Consider the following 21298-nt stretch of genomic DNA (forward strand, 5'->3'; position numbering starts at 1 on the left):
TTTGTGGGCACAAGCAAGACCGAGGACCTGCCTTCCTTTGCACCTCCTTCCCGCTCTGCACTGGGTGCTGTTGTGCACTGCCAAATCAGATGCCCGATCTGCCATTTCACTCCCTCAGCTGGCAGGATTGGACCCCTGAAGACCATTCCCACCCAGCTCTGCTGAGGGAGACTCATGCTCTGCTCTAACGTCCACAGCTCTGGCGACAGCAAAGCCGCTCCCGGCCTCCAGACTGCCCCTCGCAGCAGAGACCTTTGTCTCTACCCCTTCTTCCATGACCACTGTCCTTTTTTTCTGGCAGCGTTAGTTTTCAGGCCGATCAGCACTGACCCCGCTCAGCACAACCAACAATTCCTAGTGCCGGCGCCAGGGAGAGGTGGGAAGCACGGCCATGGCCGGGGGGGAGCACGAGGTCACCCTCCTTCGCAGCACCACGGCCTTAGATCAGCTAAAATCCGGCCTTAGATCAGCTAAAATCCATCACGAAGCCACACCTTTAGGAATCCAAAAGTGTGGTTCATCGTATTAACTCTTATATGAGCTATAACAAGAATTACTCAGGCAGAATTAAAAATAACAGCTTAATTTAGATCAGATGAACTTGTAAAATTGTCAAAATAAAGCCTAATATTTTGCTTGCATTAAACAAATCACCAATTAAATTTGAAAAGCTCCTGGCAACGTGCTGTTATTTCAACACCACAACAAAATATTTCCTGAGATGGTATGACCGTACGTGATGCCATATTAACCACCACGACAAGGCGCCAAGGGAAGGAACGTGTCACCTCAGGGAGAGGGCGGCTTTTCTCTCAGTGCGCTGGAAATCAGCACAGAGGAGGGCATTAACCAACACCATCGCCACAAACGCCACCAAGGCACGATGATTTATACTGCTGTAGGAAGCACTCTGATGCACACATCTACCACAATCTCCACAAACAAGCCTCAGTAAGAAAAGGAAAGCAGGAACGCAAGGCTCATGATGGCCAAGCCTCTCACTACCACGCCACGCTGCTCTGATTTTACTCTGCGTTTAACTCGAGGTGGGCCTACTTCACTGGCTACAACCCACTTCACCCTGCTACGATCACAGTTTTAATAATAATAGCTAATCACCACGGTTAGCAGCTGGCCATGCTCCAGAGTGAATGAGTTTTGATAGGCCAAGTTTCTTCTAACAACCCAACTGCTAGAGGAACCTAGACGCTTTTATCTCCCAGTGCTCTGTTACACACATCACATGCTTTTTCTCTTTACATGCCTCTATGTTTCATTTTAAAAGAAACAGGATCAGATTCTCACAACAAATCCTGAGGGCTCTCCCCAGAGAGCACATTCAAGATTCCCAAGAGACTTCAAAACAAGCTCTTGCAAAAGACAGGAAGAAAAGCAATAAAAGAAAAGCAATCACAGATCATGGTTTTCAAAAATAATGTCCGAAAATTAACTATTTGAGATTCTTCTCATCCCTAATTTTTCTTTACTGCTTAGGTGTCTTAATAGATTACAAATAATTTCCTTTGCTGGCATTGGTGCTATGGGTTTTGCTCACCAGACTTGTCACACACCAATAGCATTGCACCTGGCGCATCTACTACATATGTTCCTTACCACAGAGTTCAATGTGACAAACCATCGCTCTCTTTGAGCAGCCCCCTTCCCTCATATCCCCAGCCTTCCCAGTGCCATTCTTCCACCCAGTGTTTCCTTCTAATAAGAAGGCAGGAAGCGTAACTCATAGGCCTTTGCCTGCTCTCAGATGCTCATAACAAGGGATCTGGAGCACTCCTATTAACTGAGTCATATTTAAACACAGGGATTTGGAGGTTTTCTAACAACACCCTCTTTGTACGTATTGTTCCACAGCTGGGATAGCGAACGGTGCATCCCACATGGTTCTGGAATTATAGAGTTTAAAAGAAAAGAAAAAAAGAAGTTATTCAGCTCAATTCTATAGCACTCCATGGAAAAAAATAGGAATATATGGGAACAAACCACAAATCTGCAGCTTATGCAAGCTCTTTGTACTCTCGTATGAGCCTGAAACTCTGCCAAGTTCCAAAACCTTGCATCCAAAACATAAGTAGTTATCAGGAAAACAGTTTCAGATCTTAATTAATCCACTGAGGCCCCAGCCCATGTCACGGTAATCAGTCAGCTGGCGATGACAGAGAGAAATAGGACTTGAGAGACTCTCACAAAACAGCTAAAAATAGCACTGGATCTCTTTTTTATGTTTCCCTGCACATAAGGATCTTGATCCCAAATTTTCTTAGAACTTATTTATAGGTTTTATTTCATGTAATTGAATTTGTTCTTCATTCAAAACATAAAAAGAGGCAACTACTTCTCCTAAAACTATCAAACATGTCATAGATTATGTTGCATAATACTCATACACCTGAGAAGTTACCGCCTACGCATTTCTGTAATGTGGTCTTCCATCCAGATCAACTAATATGACAATATCAGCAGCCAGTGAAAGTAATTACCATCAGATTTTCTACCTCACAACAGACAGGTCTAGGGAAATCAACAGAATAAAAAAGCAATCTGTAGTAATAAATAACTTGATGGGAAGATTATCTTGGAAGAAGTTCATTTTTACATTAGATGGGATATTTGAAATTGTTGGGTTTGAACACTTTATGATTTTCAATTTCTAATAAATTAGCTAAGCTAATGAAAAAAACCAGAAAAGCAAGAGAAGTGCAGCAATTTGCCTTAAACGCAGCCATATCATTGTAACTCAGAAACTGTGACAAATGCCTTTTTAAAATGTTCTCACATTCTCATTAATATTTTACCAGTGATTTAAGAATCTTCATTTTTATGAAAAAAAATAAAAATGGAAATTTTACCACAAAAAGGAAAAAAGAAATCAAACTCTGCAAAAAAGGGAGGTCAGCGATACAAAGGCCAAGGAAGCAGAAAAGGATTTTGTAGAGTATTACAATTTTCACAGACTTTGATTGATATCAACCTACCAAAACATTTAGAAAACTAATTTTGGCTTGCCTGCCTGTATAAGCAGAGGCAGAGTCTTGTTCCTCCAGGGAACTACCCAAGTAAAACCACATATATTGTGAGCAGCACAGTCTACTATTGTCTCCTAAAACAGCAAAGACCAAAGCATAGTTTTAAATATTCTCAGATGTCAAACATCCATTAGAAAAATGTTTAAAAAAAGAAAGAAAGAAAAAAGGAGAACGAGACTCAAGCAACAAAAAAGGCATTTTTAAGTAACATTTCTCCTGCTGCAGTAATTGAACTACTGCTCACTCGATAACTCAGGCCTGAAATGAGCCTGCATAATCACAGAAGTTACACTGTACTGAGCAGAGTTAGAGCAGAGTTAGGTCTGGCTGGTTGAAAACTGATCAGATTCTGATAACGTCAAACCTGTAATTTTCTTCAGTATTTTAAAAGTTCGACAGTAACAAAAGCAGTCGTGTTTTGTGTTCAATAGCATTTCCAAAGCACGTAGCAGTAGTTGCCGTTGCGGGGGGGAAGGGGTGGTGAGCAGGGAGGAGGTAAGGATGGTTTTGTCTCACTTAATTATAATGATCTAAAGATTGAAACAAGACCAAGCTTGTAGGAAAATTAACTTTTTTTTTTTTTTACAGTTAACTGGAGCATTTAGAGGGGGAAAAAAATACATTCTTGAGGCAGAAAAGCCCTTCTTCAGATCTATCCAATACACAAGTTGATCAAAACAGGGCTTTGTTTAGAGCGCTTCGTTTCAGCTGTTTCACCCACTAACATATTGTAACCAAGCCAAAGTAGTAAGTTTCTTAAAACTACTCCTACAGTTCTGCACCTATGAGTACTGCAATTCAGACACATATCCATATGAACAATGATTTTAGCAAAACACTTCTTCTGGAAGTGACACTGTAAAAGATTAAGTTGAAGCAGATGAATTTTTTTTTCTTTTCAATAAAAATAGAATTTAGAGGATTAAATAATTAAACCAACAAGAATACACATTTGGGACTTGTTCAAGCATCAGCTTGATTTTGGTAATTGAGCATATTTTTCATTAACCACTAGAGGTCACACAATAACCATGGCAGCTATCCAAAAGATGAGAGGCCTCAAGTACATTAAGGTCTGGGAAAATTGAAATACAGGGGTACTCACTGATTTGCACGTACAAATGAAATTATTCAATTAATTTGAGTAGTCTTTCAATTTTCCCAAAACATCCAATGAAGATGAATGCTCACAGATGTCATTTGGTATTTTACATCTTTGTAAAATTTAGATTTATGATTTTTTCCTTCTCAAATTACATCTGATAATAGAGTGGGGAAAAAATTGTCAGAGCTTGGTGCCCTTTTGAAGGTGTTCCTGATTTCTTCAAATATTTCCTCATTTAAAACTTCTGGAACTTCGATTCAAACAAAGGGGCTTCAGCTATGACTATAATTAACACTAAAGAAACACACTAAAGCTGGAATATCCTGGTATTCTACTAGTCATATTTTGCTATTTAAATAGACATTTTAAACTTTTGAGAACAACAGAAATAGTAATAACAACAAATATGAACCCACAGACATCAAATTCATCGTGGTTTTAAGCTAATACCAAAGTTTACGCTGGACACAATAACAAATTCTCTTAAATCTGAATGGATATACTGCCTTCAAAATTTAGGAGCAGATGTGGTGGTCAGGACCTGAAAACTACTTGCTTGTAAGAAAGTCACTTATAGTGCTAATGAAAATCTAGTCTATTTTAAAGCATTTGTGGAAACACTATTTGCAAAGTATTAAAATACTTTATGTTCTACACAGCTAATTAAAAATTCCCTGGAAAGTTCCTTTAAACCCTTCAAAAAGGCACCCCGTGCACACAAATGCAGAGCGAGAGATGGCTGATAGTCAGTGATCCTGTCTCCTTTCATATTAGATTAAATTGGAGATCAGTATACAAAGACATCGCACGAACTGACTCACTTGTTTTTATTGCATTTACTACAGCGCACACTACATCTTCTCTTTGGAGAAATTTCATTTAATTAGATCCCACCTACGAAAGATAAAGACCTGTGTATGAAAGTCTTCTACTATGGCAGTGCAGCACTGCCAAGGCATTAAGCTGCCCTCTAACCCTAGGAACTGGTCCCACCAGAACAGGTGCTGCTGCTGCTGACTTGCATTACCTGTTCTGGAATAAGTAAAATATTTCACTCCCTAAAGCTGTCAGTCTGGTACATTTCAACATTAAAAAAAATAATAATAATGCAGAGCACTGAAACAGTTGTAATCTGAATAATCATTTCAAAAGTTTCAGTACCCATCATGTTTTTCAGCACAACAGACAACACACTACCAAGAGCTCACAGGGCACATATTACGCTATAGGAGCAACTCCTTGAGACAAAACAGAAATCATAAATCACGTCTTAAAAGCAGAAAAGATGCAGACTTTTCTTGCAATAAAATTAACACCACAAGTTTAGCTAGCTCTTAATATTAGAGAAAAAAAATCCAGCTTTACCTGTGCACAAGCTTGTATGTATACACATACGTACTCACACACAGATTGCAAATCAGCAGAGATTGTTTTCTGCTTCGTATTAACACAGCAAGTTTTACAATATTTTTAAGAATTTAGGAAGTAAGGATTTTTTTTGAGGGATATCCAAATACAAACCTGCTTCTTCTGTGCCTGCCTTTTTTGAGCACCCAATGTAGCTGACTTAAAGCTAAGAGACTTGGACTGCCTCCTAACTTTCACTGAATCTCTCCGGCGATCATATGAAAAAGACGACGACTTCTTTGTAATTTTCCTCTTAGGTGTGTCTGCCATTTCATCCACCAAAGTATGGTTACCTTCAAGCAAACAGCGTCCCAAGAAAATAAAAACTCAGTGCCATCAAGCTTCCACCAAGCTTACAGGGAACAGCCTTCAATCCTATAGGAAATGGAGCAACCTACAAGGAACGGAGCCCGCCTACGAACAATTTCAGTTCTTCCAACAGGTTGTACAAATGAAAAAAGCCGATGGTCTTGCAACGCTGTATGTCACAGAAAAGCAGGCAGAACTCCTTCTTGCTGTATAAACTCAAACAGGCTTCAGCAGTGATGCTAATCTGAAAAATGTAGTGACTATCCTGCTGAGCACGCTAAAGGTGAACGGAAGGTAGTTCCCTGCACACCAACAGGGTGTGGAAGTACACCAACAGGGTGTGGGGATGAAGCAGAAGACTTTGGGTTCAAAGCATCTTCTTAACTCCTTCCTTTCTGGGTTACTGCTAGGAAGGTATCTGAAAAGTCAGACTGGTGAAAGCTCCCCTGAAAAGACAACATTATTTTCTTCTCTTTGGATCCAAGGCACTTGCTGAAGGAACCTTTAGCATGAGGTAGCTGCCCCATTCATTAGGGGCCCTGTTTTAACCTAATTCAAATATTCCCTTTGCTCTCTTTGTCAGAAAGACTATTCATGCTACAAACTTACGAGGTACTTTATCTACTAAGCCAACTGGAAAATAAAGTCCAAGCCTATGTATGAATCTTACCATCCTTCCTGGGAAATAACTATGAAGTTACAGCACTCTCTTAAGACCTGTTGTTATCAACGGATAAGAGGGTAACGCTAATGAATTCTCATCCTAGTAACAGTGTGGGAATCTTATCAGACAGCTGAGATTGCAACTTTTGTACCAGGACTGTGTTTAGGTAGGAATGCTTCCCTTGCATAACGTATTAGTCAAGGAACACTACGAGGGTGTAGAGCCCCAAGACTTGCTGCTATTGATTTCCATTAAGCAAAACATATCCAAAGCCCACAGCTGTGCTTACGGGAATGCGCCTGCAAATGTAATACTATCAGATTTAAATTTGTGTAAAAGACAAGGAGGAAAACTATCTTTTGACAAACTTATACCATTGTCCAGGGTCTTTTCCAGAAACTTTTCCTTATTTTATTCATCACGCTACTTCACATACAAAACAACCGTGAATAATTTATACTTGCAGGATTATCCATTACTATAATTAAGCTTTAATATGGGTCAGTCCTCTAGTGTATGAGTCTCACCACCTCTGTTAGGAAATATCTGTGAAGTTGGAACAGCATTTCTTTTAAGACCTGCCAATATCAAGGAGTAAGAGGGTAGTTAATGAATTCCCATAACCAACCTTTTCTTCAATTTCTTCCTTTGTTGTAGGATGAATAATATACCCCTAGGACAAAGTGATATTGCTAAAATTAATGAAAAGCTATCAGAATATCATGCATTTATTAGCCATAATGGCCTAATTCTAGATTCACTGCAGATTTCTGTGGAGATTTACACTGTGAAGAATTAGAAAGCACTGCTTCATATTATCTACAACTACACCTAAGTAGTGAATCTGTCATTATTACAGGACATAGAAAAATCCATTATTAAACATTTTTAGTACAAAGTATCTCTTAATTGTGATGGGTTTATAATACTGTAGCAGTCATCTTCCATAGCCACATATTGACCTTAAGTGTTACTAATATTAGACACTGTGAGACCATCATCATTTCAACACTCTCTGTGGTTTTCACCAAAGTTTAGATTAGAGACTCTTTCTTTCTCACAAATTGAGACCCTACTTAAATTACCAGTTCCCATGATTTACAAGCATCACCTTTTTGAAGAGTAAAAATAAGCAGACAATTCAGCATTACACGTGCATTTAAACCATGACGTCTCAAGAAAAAATACGTCCTCCAAAACTTCTTGAAGCACCTGCAGCATTCGATAAAAATCACAGGTATTCTGATGTATCATAAAAACTAAGGTCAAGGAAAGTTTTAAAACCTTTTGCAGATAGCTATTCTTATGACACATTCTAATCATGCTTGTTTGCACAAAAATAAATATTAGCAATTAAGACTGACAAAGGCACAAATAAACTTCAAAAATCCATTAAAATTCATCTGACTTTGTATCAAATACCAGGTACAATCCTGATCATTTCACTTCAATAAAAAAAAAAAAAAAAAACCCACATTAGACCTAAAACAGGTGCAAGAAATGTAACAAGAATGATCAGAGTTAATGAAAGGATTTCCAAACGAGAGCAAGTAAATTACAAAGAAAACTGAAAAGGACACAGGTCCTTAAAATCTTTAAAGATACAGAAAAAGGTCTGGATTATATTTATTCACAGTTCCCCTAAATACAAGAATCTGCAGCACTCAACAAATCAATTTTGAAAACCAAAGGTAGTATTTTACACACAAAACGGATCTCCTTTCATTTACTTTGCTAAGGAAAGCTTCAGTTTCATTTGATGCCCCAGATCTTGCACTGAAAAGGACAAAGAACAACTCCTCCATGTCACCTCTGATTTTACAGTCATCTACAGTTTGCTTCTTTTATCCTCTTTTCAAGACTGAGAGTCCTGGTCCATTTAGACACTGCTGGTAGAGAAGCTTTTAATCTATACCTGCAATCAATGTTGGCATTTGCTCTATGCTTTTGCTATTTCTACAAAATCTTTTTTGGTTGCTTGGTTTGTGGCTGGAGGAAGTAGAGGGCTCACCACCAGCACGTACAGCAGCAAGATCCCATCACCCGTTCCCTTCTCCACCCCTTGCTTCACCATAGGGACCACTCCGGCAGCTCCACACCCACCAGCAGCCTTGCTGCACTGAAAGGGAAGCTCTCAGCCCGCTCGTGTTCCCACACTCCCTCCTCTTACTTCTTCCTTCACACCTCAACCACTCCCAGCAGCGAAGTCCTCTCCCTTTCCTCATCAGCTTGCCAGATCCTTCAGTGAACTGACGATGCTCATGAAATAGCAGAGAAATACTCAGTTATTTTTGCAAGGAGGAGTCTTCTGCCGTTTTAGTGAATAATTCCGCTATGAGACGGGGTCCAAAGAGTGCCGGAGCCTACACGAGGTAAACGGCAGGATGTGGATGACAACGTTGGGGAGAGGTAGACAAGGGCAAGCTGCTGGAAGCCTTCTTAGATCTTACTATGTCTCACAGAGCTGTACCTTGCAGTGTAAGCCGATGTTTCCAGAGGTCTATTACAAAATCAAAAACATTTTCCCAAATGTAACAGCTAGCTCAGAACTCATTACTTTGTGCACTCAATTAAAGGAGTCTCTCCCTCAAAGCACATGACATTTGCCAAAATGATATTTCATCCACCATGTTATTGTCTACTCCCTCTGTATCACAGGATGCTTCTGCAAGCCTTCATAACCAGCATTTACCATCAACATTTGGTTTCACACACAATAATGGAATTTGTCACTCCAGTATTCAAATCCCCCTTCCCTTTTTTCAGAACAATTGCAAATACGTTGAACAATACATGCTCTATTTTCCATCTTCCAATCAGTTACACATCCATAAGACCCTTCCTCTTATCCCATGGTAGTTTGTGGGGTTTTTGACTGTACTAACCCAGTCACTGTTGCTCAGGTCTGTCTTTCTGCTGAGAATATGGGCAGGTTTGTGAGGCATGACTTTCTTCACAACATTGTCGTGGTCTTCCTCAGTATATCATATTCATGCATGGGCCTGCTATTCCTCAGAGAACAGTTTTTACCGAACTATTCAATTTTCAGAAGTCAGATTTACCTGCAGCTCTTCAAATCTCCATGGAAACTAATTTACAAATTTACAAATGTCACTCCTCTCCTACCTGGGGATTCTTAGTGCATCGATACAATTACTTCAGTAATACAGGAAAGGAATTGGGATATTGTAGTTTATCACAAAAATAAACAACAAATCAGACACGGAAATGCTGTCTTCACAGAGCTAGAAAAAGTAAATGATGATGATGAGAATAATTTGGAGAACAGTGCTGAAAGAGATGAAAAACTAAGAGCTACAGATGGGATACAACATTTAGTTATATCTAATATCTCTTAGTGATTGGAAAATGTGCATGTTTCAATATTAATTGTCCTGGTTTCGACTGGGACAGAGTTAACTCTCTTCTTAGTAGCTGGTACAGTGCTGTGTTTCGGATTTAGTGTGAGAATACTGCTGATAACACTCTGATGTTTTAGCTGTTGCTAAGTAGCGCTTACCTAAGTTAAGGACTTTTCAGTTTCCCATGCTCTGCCAGCAAGCAGGTGGGCAAGAAGCTGGGAGGGAGCAGAGCCGGGGCAGCTGACCTGAACTAGCCAAAGGGGTATTCCATACCATGGAACATCATGCCCAGTATATAAACGGGGGGGTTGGCAGGGAGGAGCGGATCGCAGCTCAGGCATCGGTCAGCGGGTGGTGAGCAACTGCATTGTGCATCACTTGTCTTTTCTTGGGTTTTGTTTCTTTTTTTGTTGTATTCCTTTTCATTATTATTATATTATCATTCTTAGTTAGTAGTGTATTTTACTTTAGTTATTAAACTGTTCTTATCTCAACCCATGAGTTTTACTTTTTTTTTTTCCCCTCCTCCCCACCCCACTGGGGGGGGAGGGGGGAAGCGGCTGCGTGGCGCTGAGTTGCTGGCTGGGGTTAAACCACGACATTAATATATTATGCCCAGTATTTCCTCACTTCCATGGGTTTTAGTCTCATCCACAAACATTGTAAAGTTAAAAGTTTATTAGATATACTACAAGCATTTTAATTCCATTCTTTGACAGAAGATAATATTTATATTTGTAGTATGTTATTTCCAACTATGTCTTCATTAAATAGCAGCTGGGAATAAAGACTATGTAAAAACTTTGATTTTCTACTTTAAATCCATCAGCAAGATGGACCTAAAAATCATGTGGCCATCCCAGTAATAATGAGTCAATAGTGCTAATGCAAGAAAACCTGGTTAAAACAGAGACATTCTGTTTTCACCAATTTGTCAGCACTTCAGTTAATATCAAATTGTCAATCTCTAAAAATGTAATTAAAATAAAAAACACTGCACAATACTAGATGACACATCAAGAGCTCATTGTTAAACTGAATTTTTTGAATTTTTAAACAGAAAATAATCATGGAATTGGTACACAAAGAGCTTCTTTCCCAGTATCAATACTTTCCCAAGCTCAGTGGCTCAAGTAGTTATTTTAAGCTGTTACAAGAAAAGAATGCCTTATGCTCAAAATGTGTTTTGCCAAGTCACTTATGAGTAACAACAAATTGTTTCAAGGTCATCCTGCTTTCCTGGGATACAGGGAAGGCAGTCACAGAACAAGAGGAGAGAAGCTGAACACTGTGGCAGAGATAATCATGGCAGTAGTTGAAATTTAATTTGATGGAAAAGTTTTGAGGAAAAAGGAAAAAGGGCATACCAATCATGGTATTGTAAATATTAAGAATCATATTTTTGAGTAATTATTTGGCATTTTTAGGTTTTGCTGTCAGATTTGCTGCACTGGACCTAGACGTTCTTTCATTCACTCCAGGGTTTTAATGTGTTAATTGCAGAAACAAACTTTAGAAGTACAACAAAAAGTTGTTGTTTTTCTCTGGTTTTAGGGTTAAATTCTTAAGTTGCAGAGTCAAAGAGAATTCAAATGTAAATTCAGCTGTAAGTTTGCTTAAATGAGGCAGAGAGACACACAAATTTAGAACAAACAATACTACTTTGAGTATTCTGATTATGTGCTGATGGAAATCTAAAGATAACACAAGTTTATCTGTGCAACTCTCATCAAGTTCAAAGGCTCTTTAACGTTTTGGAGAGAACGAACAGACACAGGGTTACCAGAATCTCATTCTTTCTACCAGCATCTTGTTGTCACTGGTCTACCCAGAATTTACTATAGAACTGGGGTCTTGCATAACTGTCCCTAAAAAGAACAGTGACAGAACAAAAATCAATAGCAGCAAGATATTGTAATCACAGCTCTCCAGTCCCTAGCTAGCCTTTAACCTTAACATCATAATGCATTTGCTCAAAATAGACTTATTTTTGTGTTGGTTTCAAGTTAACATTTGTTACAAACAAAACACAGTCATCCTTTCCAAACCCACATTTTGTGTATCACATGCCTCTCTAACTCAACAGTGCTTTCCAAGAGGAAGTAAACAACACAACAGTATTATTTAGAAGTGACCATCTGTTTAACACAAAAACCAAAAGTTCATTTCCTTTCCACTACACTGGGAAAAGCTCCTAATATGCCTTCATATTATGTGAAGAAGCTGCTCAAAGACTTTCTCCCATCACGCTAGAAGCAAGCGGGCACTAAATTCATCATAATATTAATAGAGTCTCTGTAGGTCTCTAAAAGCAGATGCAAATGAAGTGCAATTGATCTCACTGAATTTCAGCAGAAATATGATTACTTAACATAGTTAAGGCTAGATCATGAATGTTTACAAACTCCATTTCAGCACAGATCTATGAAATGAATCTCCATCCCATTCTCACCAACAGTATTCCACTCAAAACAGCAACTTCTTGTGTGTCTTTCCAGGAGGTTCAAAGTATGTCTAACCAGCAATAAGCACCAACATCACCTTGATCTTACAGTGACCTGGGCCAGATACTAACACCATGCACACAAACACTGTGGTAAGCATGAAACTTCACTCCAGACAATACCAAACCATATTCCTCCGTTTTTTATCTCTGCACTCAGTGGGCATAAGTATGAATTATGCAGGCTGAAGAGCTGACTGAATATTTGAAAACGGTAAGTCAAGCAAAGAAAGCCCATTCCTTAGTTTAGAGAAATAAACCCAGGGTGTAACTCTAAGCATACACCAAAATACAGTGGTTATTTTTGAGAACTAGAGCGTTGAATTTATTAGGACAGTGATGAAGGAAATTGTAAGATGCCGATGCTTTTACATTTACAGGTTGCTAATCCCAAGCTACCAAAAACCTAATACATTTGGGCAAATGAATTTATGAATAATTGACATCAGGTTCACACCCGACATTGTTTCAAACTAGCTCTGTTTGCCCAGCTGCTCAGCAAAACCAGTGGCTGTTAATGGCAGATCCTTGTTGTTCTCTTGGGAAGGAAAGCCTCTGATTTTTCAGAAATGCAGCTGCACCAAACATAGACATTTTGATCTCCAAAGCTTTTCACTGAGCAACAGCCTGAGCATTACTATGTAGGAAAAAATTACATATAATTGCACATGAAATAATTTTTTTAAATTGTGCAAAGTACAAATGACTATTTCAGTGAGAATTCAACTGGGAGCAAGTCATATTCATACACGTACTTTTAAAATGGGAGATTACACAACAATTCCCTGAATGTTTTTTTTCCATGGATAAACAAGGGCCTATGAGATCCCTGAATAAGTACTTTCATATCACACCCAAAGTATGAGGATCACTGAAGTGTCTATGTGCCTCAGCCTGCCAGGAGAAACCACGGTTAAGGATGGTTAGGGGGTTTTTTTCTTCAGTTGGTCGGGGGTTTTTTTGCTGTTGAGAATGTCTGCCTACTAAGAACTGAACTGAGGTCATCAAGTATGTTATCATCAAGCTGGAAACCTGTCAAGTTGACATATGGTTTTTGAGAGCCTTCAAACAAAGGGCTACTTTTACAAGTAACAGAAATCCAAACAAAACAGTTGGTTAACCTATCTTTAAAATATTGTTCTAATCACTAAATGCACAAGAAACCTATATTTTTAAAATAATGAAAATAGGTTATGCAGTTGACTAAAAGCAAGTTAAAGGGAGTTATTCCTCCTTTATTTCTGGAAAAGAGATATTGGCTCTTCATCTGCCCAAGCTTTCCAAGGAGTTTCCTCGAACAGTACCAAACATGCTCATACTTAGGAGTGGAATGGATGCCACTAGTTGAAAACAGATTCTTGTAGCCAAATATTTTTCAAAAACAACAGAAACAAGACAACCCATTTGTATTCATACATACAGAGAGACAGACAGATAAATATAAAAAACATTGATATATTTCCATTGAAAACTATCTTTCCATAATAAAACCCAGACAAAATTTGCACTTCAATCAATCACAAAAAACGTTTCCAAGAAAAAAATTATCCAAATGAGCATTTATTAATTTTTGTTTTAATACTGTTACTACCATTAACTGCATTAACCAAGTTTTCATCAGCAACTTCATGTGTAGTGATATTGTGTAATATGAATGTCAAAGCTGCATGCCAGCTAAGTTAGAATGCATTATACACTTTCTCAATGAACTATGTTAAAGGGCTTAAGAAAAGCTGTTTCAGAAAGGAACAAACAGCTTAGCAAAATCAATTTTTCCTGTGTAGTTTGTTTCATGTTTTTCTCCTTTTTTCAGGGGGAACAACATTGAACATCACAAATTATTCCAGGGAGGAACTGGTTAACCCTTACTCACCCATTCTGTTTTAGTAAGTGACAAGAGAATACCAAAATATAGGGACAGAAGAAGATAAATAAAGTCACCCTACCATGCTGCATTTTAATGTGAAGGACACCATCAAAGATACTTCTCTTATTCCATTCAGAACAGCTGCTGTCTCTAAGGGTCTTCGTATTTGTTATAAGATAGAACATTTTCTCCATGGAGACAGTGGAATACGAGTAAATATATTCTCCACATTACTTAGAGTTTTATTTTACTAATATAGTTGACTATACAGAGCAACAGATTCCTCAAGAGGACAAGCTGGTCCTTAGCTGCTTCGCATTCTGTATTGTGCTTATATGACACTGTACAAACAATTATGGCATAAAAGTAACATAAAAAAGACAAAAATTACATTTATCTCTGTGGGAATGATCCTTACATCTAAAGAACCATGATAAGAGCAAACTGATTTTCAAAAGTACAGATGATAGGTAGTAAATAGCACAACGAACTTGTCTTCAAGAATGTAAAGAAATTCCTTGTGAAAATGAACACAAGGATATTAAGTGTTCAGTTTTGCAATATCCTAGATATTTTTGTCCCAATTTTAAAAAAAAAAAAATATCGGCTAATATTTCATTTTGGGCATAACTAATCCTACAGACCTCAGTAATGACTTAATTAAATGTTTAGACATCATCTGTTTAAATGCTTTTTAACAGGATATGCTTAAGTGTATATATACAAAATATCACTAACTGGAGATATATTCAGAACTTTGCATTAATGAGACCTATATCAGGTCCTGCTAACACAAAACTAATTGATATGCTTGCTATGGAGGAAGCATCAAATGCAAAGCCAGCAATCCAAAACTAAAGGGAACCAGGAAGGTCAGCTGTAAAATATAAGACGGGAAACTGAAAAACAATGACTAATGACTGAAGTGCTTGGAAAGAATCAAACGTGAAGGTCAAGTGAGAATGATTAATTCAAGGATATAAACCAGCATAGCACAGTGCATGTTTATATTGCACCATCCTAATCAATGCTACAAGGTCCTTTAAGAAAAAGGAAATTTACCTGATAAGTGCTATCAGTAGAGGCAGGCCAGATTCACAGAATCAGAGGCTATGAGCTTGGCAAATGCATAAATAAATACTACTAATTACTAGGTATCTTGTCCATCTATACACAAAAACAATATTGTAATAATGGCTTTGCCTGTTTCAGTTGCAGTCAGAGTTTTTCAACTATTAGTCATGCACATAAAAACACCCACAGAGTTTCACTGTGAGGAATTACCCCACTTGAAGGCGGCAAGGCAAGGTAACAGCCAAAGAATGAGGTCTTGAAGTCACCAGAATTCAAACTTCTCCTTCTGAAGGGAGGAGCACGTGAGGAGCTAAGAAGCGCATGATTCAAGTAAGTTAAAAAAAAATATATATACATACACATATATGTGTGTGTGTGTGTGTGTATATATATATATATATATATAGTGACAACTTGCACCAGCCTCCTTGAGGCCTATAAGCAAAAGCTAAACTAATCATGCAGCTGAGCACTTCAATATGAGATAACTAACTAGAGGTTTTAATTAGCTTTTCATGAAATCTTAGCCGGGCACTATTTTTATGGAAGAAATTCCTGAAAACTCAGCACTGTTACTCTATACAGCTTGAGTAATCCCAACATTTCAGACAGCGAGGAGTCTCCATGTCCCAAGACTCCTCATGTAATTTTTCTTTATAAAGTCCTGATTGAAATAACCATGTCAATTAAATTTTGTCACAAGAAATAACTGCAGGCAAAGTATTTATTTCTGAAAAATTAGCCTAAGAGTCATCATTTGGCCAGTTTTCAAGGAGCCTTCAGAGTGCCTGTTGCTTCCAACAGAGGTAATTAAGGATCCTGTCTGTGAAGGAGCAGGGTCCTGAAACACATTTCCAGGCTGAAGTCTGTATCAGGGTCAGATACTCTCAAGAGCTTCAGCAAACACATGCAGCTTTGCAGAGAAAAGTGGCGTATTTACATATGACTTTACAGTTTGCCACAGTGTTTTTTACCTACTCTTTCTGAACATGTAATTCAAAGACACAAGAATCTATAACCTCAAACAAACAGCCAATAACCAAAAACCTCTTAGCTGACTGCAATCTAAATCTCTACTTAAAAAAAGAGTAAATGCACTCAAGACCCAGCAGTGTATAATTATTTTCTCAAGTTCTGTTTAACTAGCAGTTCCTCCCAAAAAGATTTTTGAAAAACAATCCACCAGCCCTCCACAGTTTGAAAACAGCATGGTTTTTTGCACATATTCAACTGGTAACATGAAGCTAAAATCTTAACTTACAGATTCAATTTTTTTGCATTATTGTTCCACTGTATGAGGTTTTTTTATTCTTGCAGCCTCCTTTTCTTACTTGAACTTTTAAAGAACCAAAAAGGCTGGAAAACTCATTATTTCAATAAAAGATTTCCTGTACTTTTTAAAAAACATAACAGTAACAGACTTCTCACGTCTGTCAAGCAAACTATATAAAAAACCCTAAAACCTCTGCATTGATTCCCACTTTTGGACATGTGCAGGGAACAGAATGCTGATATGCTGAGGCACGGTGTGCACTGAGCTGCTTTCATAGCTATTTGTACTTACACGGTCTTTGTCATCAGCTACATCACACAGAATATCATCGAGATCTAAGATCCCACCATCCCCATGCTCCAGTCGATGTACTTGTATCCAGTAGTTTGGGTCCTGCATAAAAGGAGAAGAAAATATCAGATATCACATACCAATGGAAAAAGGTTATTCCACCATATAGTTAACATTGCAGTCCTACAAATGCTTGACATTAAAACATCAATTTAGGTCATATTCCTGTAAATAAATGTACATTGAGATGTAAAGCCAGAGTTCTTTTTTTAAAATCACCCTAGATTAGATACATACTCTTCCCACTTTTATCAGTTCTGCATGAGCCACAGTCCCATCACTGACACGTAGGGGAACAGCATTCCCGGTGTTACTGAATATATGCACTATATAAAAGGAAAATACATTGTCCTCAAAGTACCTCAGTGGTCAACAGGCACAAAACTTTACAGCACGGCTGTAAAGTGTGGGGTTTTTTTACAGGACAGCTACAAAGGGTACAAACCAATATTTAAATGATATCAAAGGGCTTTCTACCTGCTTTGGTAGAGTTGGTAGGTGGAATATCTAAATGTTACACGACGAACACTTTCCACATTTTAATTTAAAAAAGATACATATACACACATATACATACAGACACACATATAAATGTATATATATGCACATATATGTGTGTGTTTGGTTTTGTGTGTACACATGTGTCTACCAATAACTGGGAAGACTGGCTTTATAGACTTCATTATTACTGTTGATACTAAAGGAAACCGTCAGGAATACAGTTGTGTCCACAAAGTGTCTTCTACATATCACTACATGACCTGACCTGAGTGCTGTTTAGTACTCAACGTGCTATTCTTAAAAGGTTTGTTTTCTAGCACGGGAAAGTTGCACTGTAAACACACAACCTGAACACGATACATAATCTTTTCTTGCTTCTCAAATACTCCCCCATAACAGTGCCAATGCCCCAGGCTGTTGTTAAGTGTCTAGCAGCAAGAGAGGTTCCTTGCTTTTCACTGAGCAGGCACGACTACAGAAAGTGACTAATGTAAGGACCTTCAAACTTGCAACATCTTGCAAAGTGCCTGACTTCCTAAAAATAGCAATTAGCACCACAGTCTTTTCAGGTATCAGTGTGTAGAAGTCCAAAAAAAAAAAAAAAAAAAAAAAAAAAAAAAAAAAAAAAAAAAGGACCCCAAAACAAACCCGAACCAAACAAAAAAACCCCACCCAAACAAACTCAACCCCCCCCCCATATTTAAAAAAACCCACAAAAAAAAAAAAAAACACCACCAAACCACAACCATCCACCCTTAAAGAACTTGAAAATAATTTGATTTCTTAAAGGCTGGAACAGGACAAGAAATGGGACTACCAGAATTCCTCTAAATCCATATGTGTTTTTAAATCTTGACAGAACATGCTGCATGAAATCTTGGACAGCATGCTGCACAAAAGAACATCAAGGGATGTTCATTTGGGTTTTTATATCCTAGAACTCTGTCTATTTGCATGTGATATATACGCATAGGTCAAAGATTTTGGAGAAATCTGATAACCATGAAACTTACTTCATTGTTTGTATAAGTACATTCACCTTAAATAGTGCTGTAAATCATCATCATCAGATGATCAGATTTCAGAATTACATTTTACAGTCTTTAGGCTAGTCATTTCAGAAATTAAATTACAGATTTTTTTCTCTAATTTCTCTAAGTATTAAATATCATTACCTTACATTTCTTCTAAGCAAGTATTTATTATACACTTTACAGGAGATAATTCAGCATCCATTTTTTTTAAAGTAAAAATTCAAGAATAATTAAAAATACTACTACATTATTCACACTGTCATGCATACAGAGGTGCACACATAGCTACATAATAGAGAAATTTACTCTGCAAAAAAGGTATGTAATGCAAATACTAGGATAAACTTTTTGTTAAGTTTGAATACTCCACCAACACTTACAGACAGGGCTGGAAAAAGACTTCTGTGTACACCAGAAATCCTTCAAAATTCCTTAACAAACAAGTTCTAAAGGGAAGTCTACTGAAGAGGTGCCTTTGCAAACTCTGCTCTCAAACTAAAAGGAAAGAGGATCCTTCCTCATCCTCCAGCCCATTGCAAAAATCCCCTCTGCCTCCCATATCTACACCAGAGACTGAAACACAGTTGGGAAGACCCAGGCTTTGAAGACACAACCAAACTGACGAGCTACGAAGCATCTTGAACTCCTAAAGGACTTGATTCAGGTTTCCTCTGCTAATTTCTCCATCTCAAAGCCAAGTCAGAATTGAATCATAAGCCAAGCTTCACTGCAAAATGATAAACGGAAAACCTAGTTTGGGCTTTAAGAGGGTCTGATCTCTCATATGTCACACACTTCACCATTTTTGTTTGCATCACTTATCTTCTTACTGAAGAATGGAAACATTAAAAGCAGATAACTGCAATATTGGCTCAGTGACTTGACCACATCCATCAAAACAAACAGCACCCAAACTGAAACTACAACTTCAATATTCCTGTATCCTTATTTTTTTCTTCCTACCACAAATATTTCCCACCTCCAAGGCAAATGTAAGAAAACATGCATGATTACAGAATCAATAGTAGAAACGCCCACTTCTAAAGCACTATTGTGTTATATCAGCATGTACAACCTACATTAAAAATAGCTTTGATATATAAGCTGCATCACTTTTGCTAATTAGTTCCTTTAAAAGTTTCTCAATATTGCATAAGAAGTTTTAGATAGACTTCATTTTTTCTGCATCGCCTATTTGTTCTGCTATAGCCTGAACTGCTCTGGTCGCTCTTCCTGTCAGACAAGGTCCTGATACAAAACAATACGTTAGCAAGACCAGACAAGAAATATATAAAACTAGTTTGGCAAGAATTTACTCTGGCAGGATTTGGTAAGTAAATATGAAATAACAATGAAACTTTTCATTAAAGCCCTCTCCAAACTTCACAGAGCAGTCCTTCTCTTGAGGCCCTTTTACTCTATTAAAGGTTTCACATAAATCAAGGATTTGGTGGGGGAGGCTTAGGAGGGAAGAGAGGTCTAGGGGGAGGGGAGTACTCACATTTTGTAGAGATTAGTTACATCATACTAAAAAAAAAAAACCAACCAAACAAAAAAATTTAAGCTAGTGATTTTACTGAGTTAAGGAAATCCACAGCTATTTATGGTTCCAAATTTTAACAACTAATTCTATGTATTAACCAACCAAACAACATGGAAACACCCAAACTGCATGAACGTTCACATTTGAATTCCTATTCTGTGTTCTGTCTACAGTGAACATGTTTTATAAGAGTCAGCTCATACGCACTGTTTGCTAAATACAAAAGAAACTGGACCAAACTTAATACTGATTTGAACTCACGTACTACTACATCAACGTTACAAGGGTATCTGTATTCACAGCTTGGTCAAGTTGTATTTCTCAATCGCAGCCAGTAAACAGATATTCATAATTTTCTATGCAACAGCTGTAATACAGTTTTCAAGCATATTCTGAAGCAGTCAAAAATACTGTTTTGGCTTAGACCAGTTACTGAGTCATAAAGTGGAAATTGGCAATTACCAGAGTTTACTAGAGTTTACACAACTTCATCTGCGGGGTGAACTGGTCCAATCACTCTTTCAGGACACCCGAAACACCTTCGGGGTCACCCTCGCTGGGTGGCAGGGCAGGGCTCTCAAGTGAGATCTCACAAATGAGGGACTGGCTCCAACACTTACCCACAGTGAGAGACCTGCTCAGGGCATGTGCAACAGGGTGCTTACGTGAGTGGAAAGGAAAATGTCTTCTAGTTATAAAACAAGAAAAGCGCAAAATACATCGAGTCTACAAAAGTCAGTTTCTGTAAAGATGAAAAAAAATACTAAACAAAATTTTAAAAATTACTCAGACACTTTTCAAGAAACCTGCTTCAGTGTTGTTCTGGTTTAAGAAAACATCCCAGAGTCAGTCGCTCTGCTGTTGTTTCAAAATTTGAATTTGTATATTACAATTAGATTTTCACATTTTGTCAACCAAACAAAGCCACATTTATATTCTCTCATTGTTATGACTGTGTAAAAGGGACTGCACTCTCCAAATCTGCAATGCATTTAGAGATATAAAAACATGCTTTGATAGAAAACTCATTAGCTACACTGCTCCACCAATGTGTAAATTAGCAACGTGCAATTATTTTGTAAAAGCTGTATAGATGCCTTTGTCACTAGTTCATGCAGAAGAACTAGCAAGTTCACTCCATTGAATACAAGGATAGAAGTAATGCTAAACCTGATTTATAATATCTTCATTTAAATATTGCATCACTCAGCTCAAGTCTAAGCAAGTCAGATCTCCCATTTCCTGTGTACACCCATTTAACTAT

At 37.8% G+C, this 21298-nt stretch overlaps 1 protein-coding gene across 15 annotated transcripts in view; it reads right to left on the bottom strand.

The window, feature by feature from the left end:
* The window catches only part of PARD3 (par-3 family cell polarity regulator), a 462214-nt gene that overhangs the window by 394705 nt on the left and 46211 nt on the right, over window positions 1–21298 (bottom strand). For all 15 annotated transcript variants that reach the window (XM_050915860.1, XM_050915861.1, XM_050915856.1 and 12 more), the window contains exon 2: window positions 16897–16998. In XM_050915860.1, coding sequence (XP_050771817.1) covers window positions 16897–16998 — 102 coding nt within the window. The remainder of the gene's footprint in view (window positions 1–16896; window positions 16999–21298) is intronic.

The sequence above is a fragment of the Gymnogyps californianus genome, chromosome 2, assembly GCF_018139145.2.
Source record: "Gymnogyps californianus isolate 813 chromosome 2, ASM1813914v2, whole genome shotgun sequence".
Lineage (NCBI taxonomy): Eukaryota > Metazoa > Chordata > Aves > Accipitriformes > Cathartidae > Gymnogyps > Gymnogyps californianus.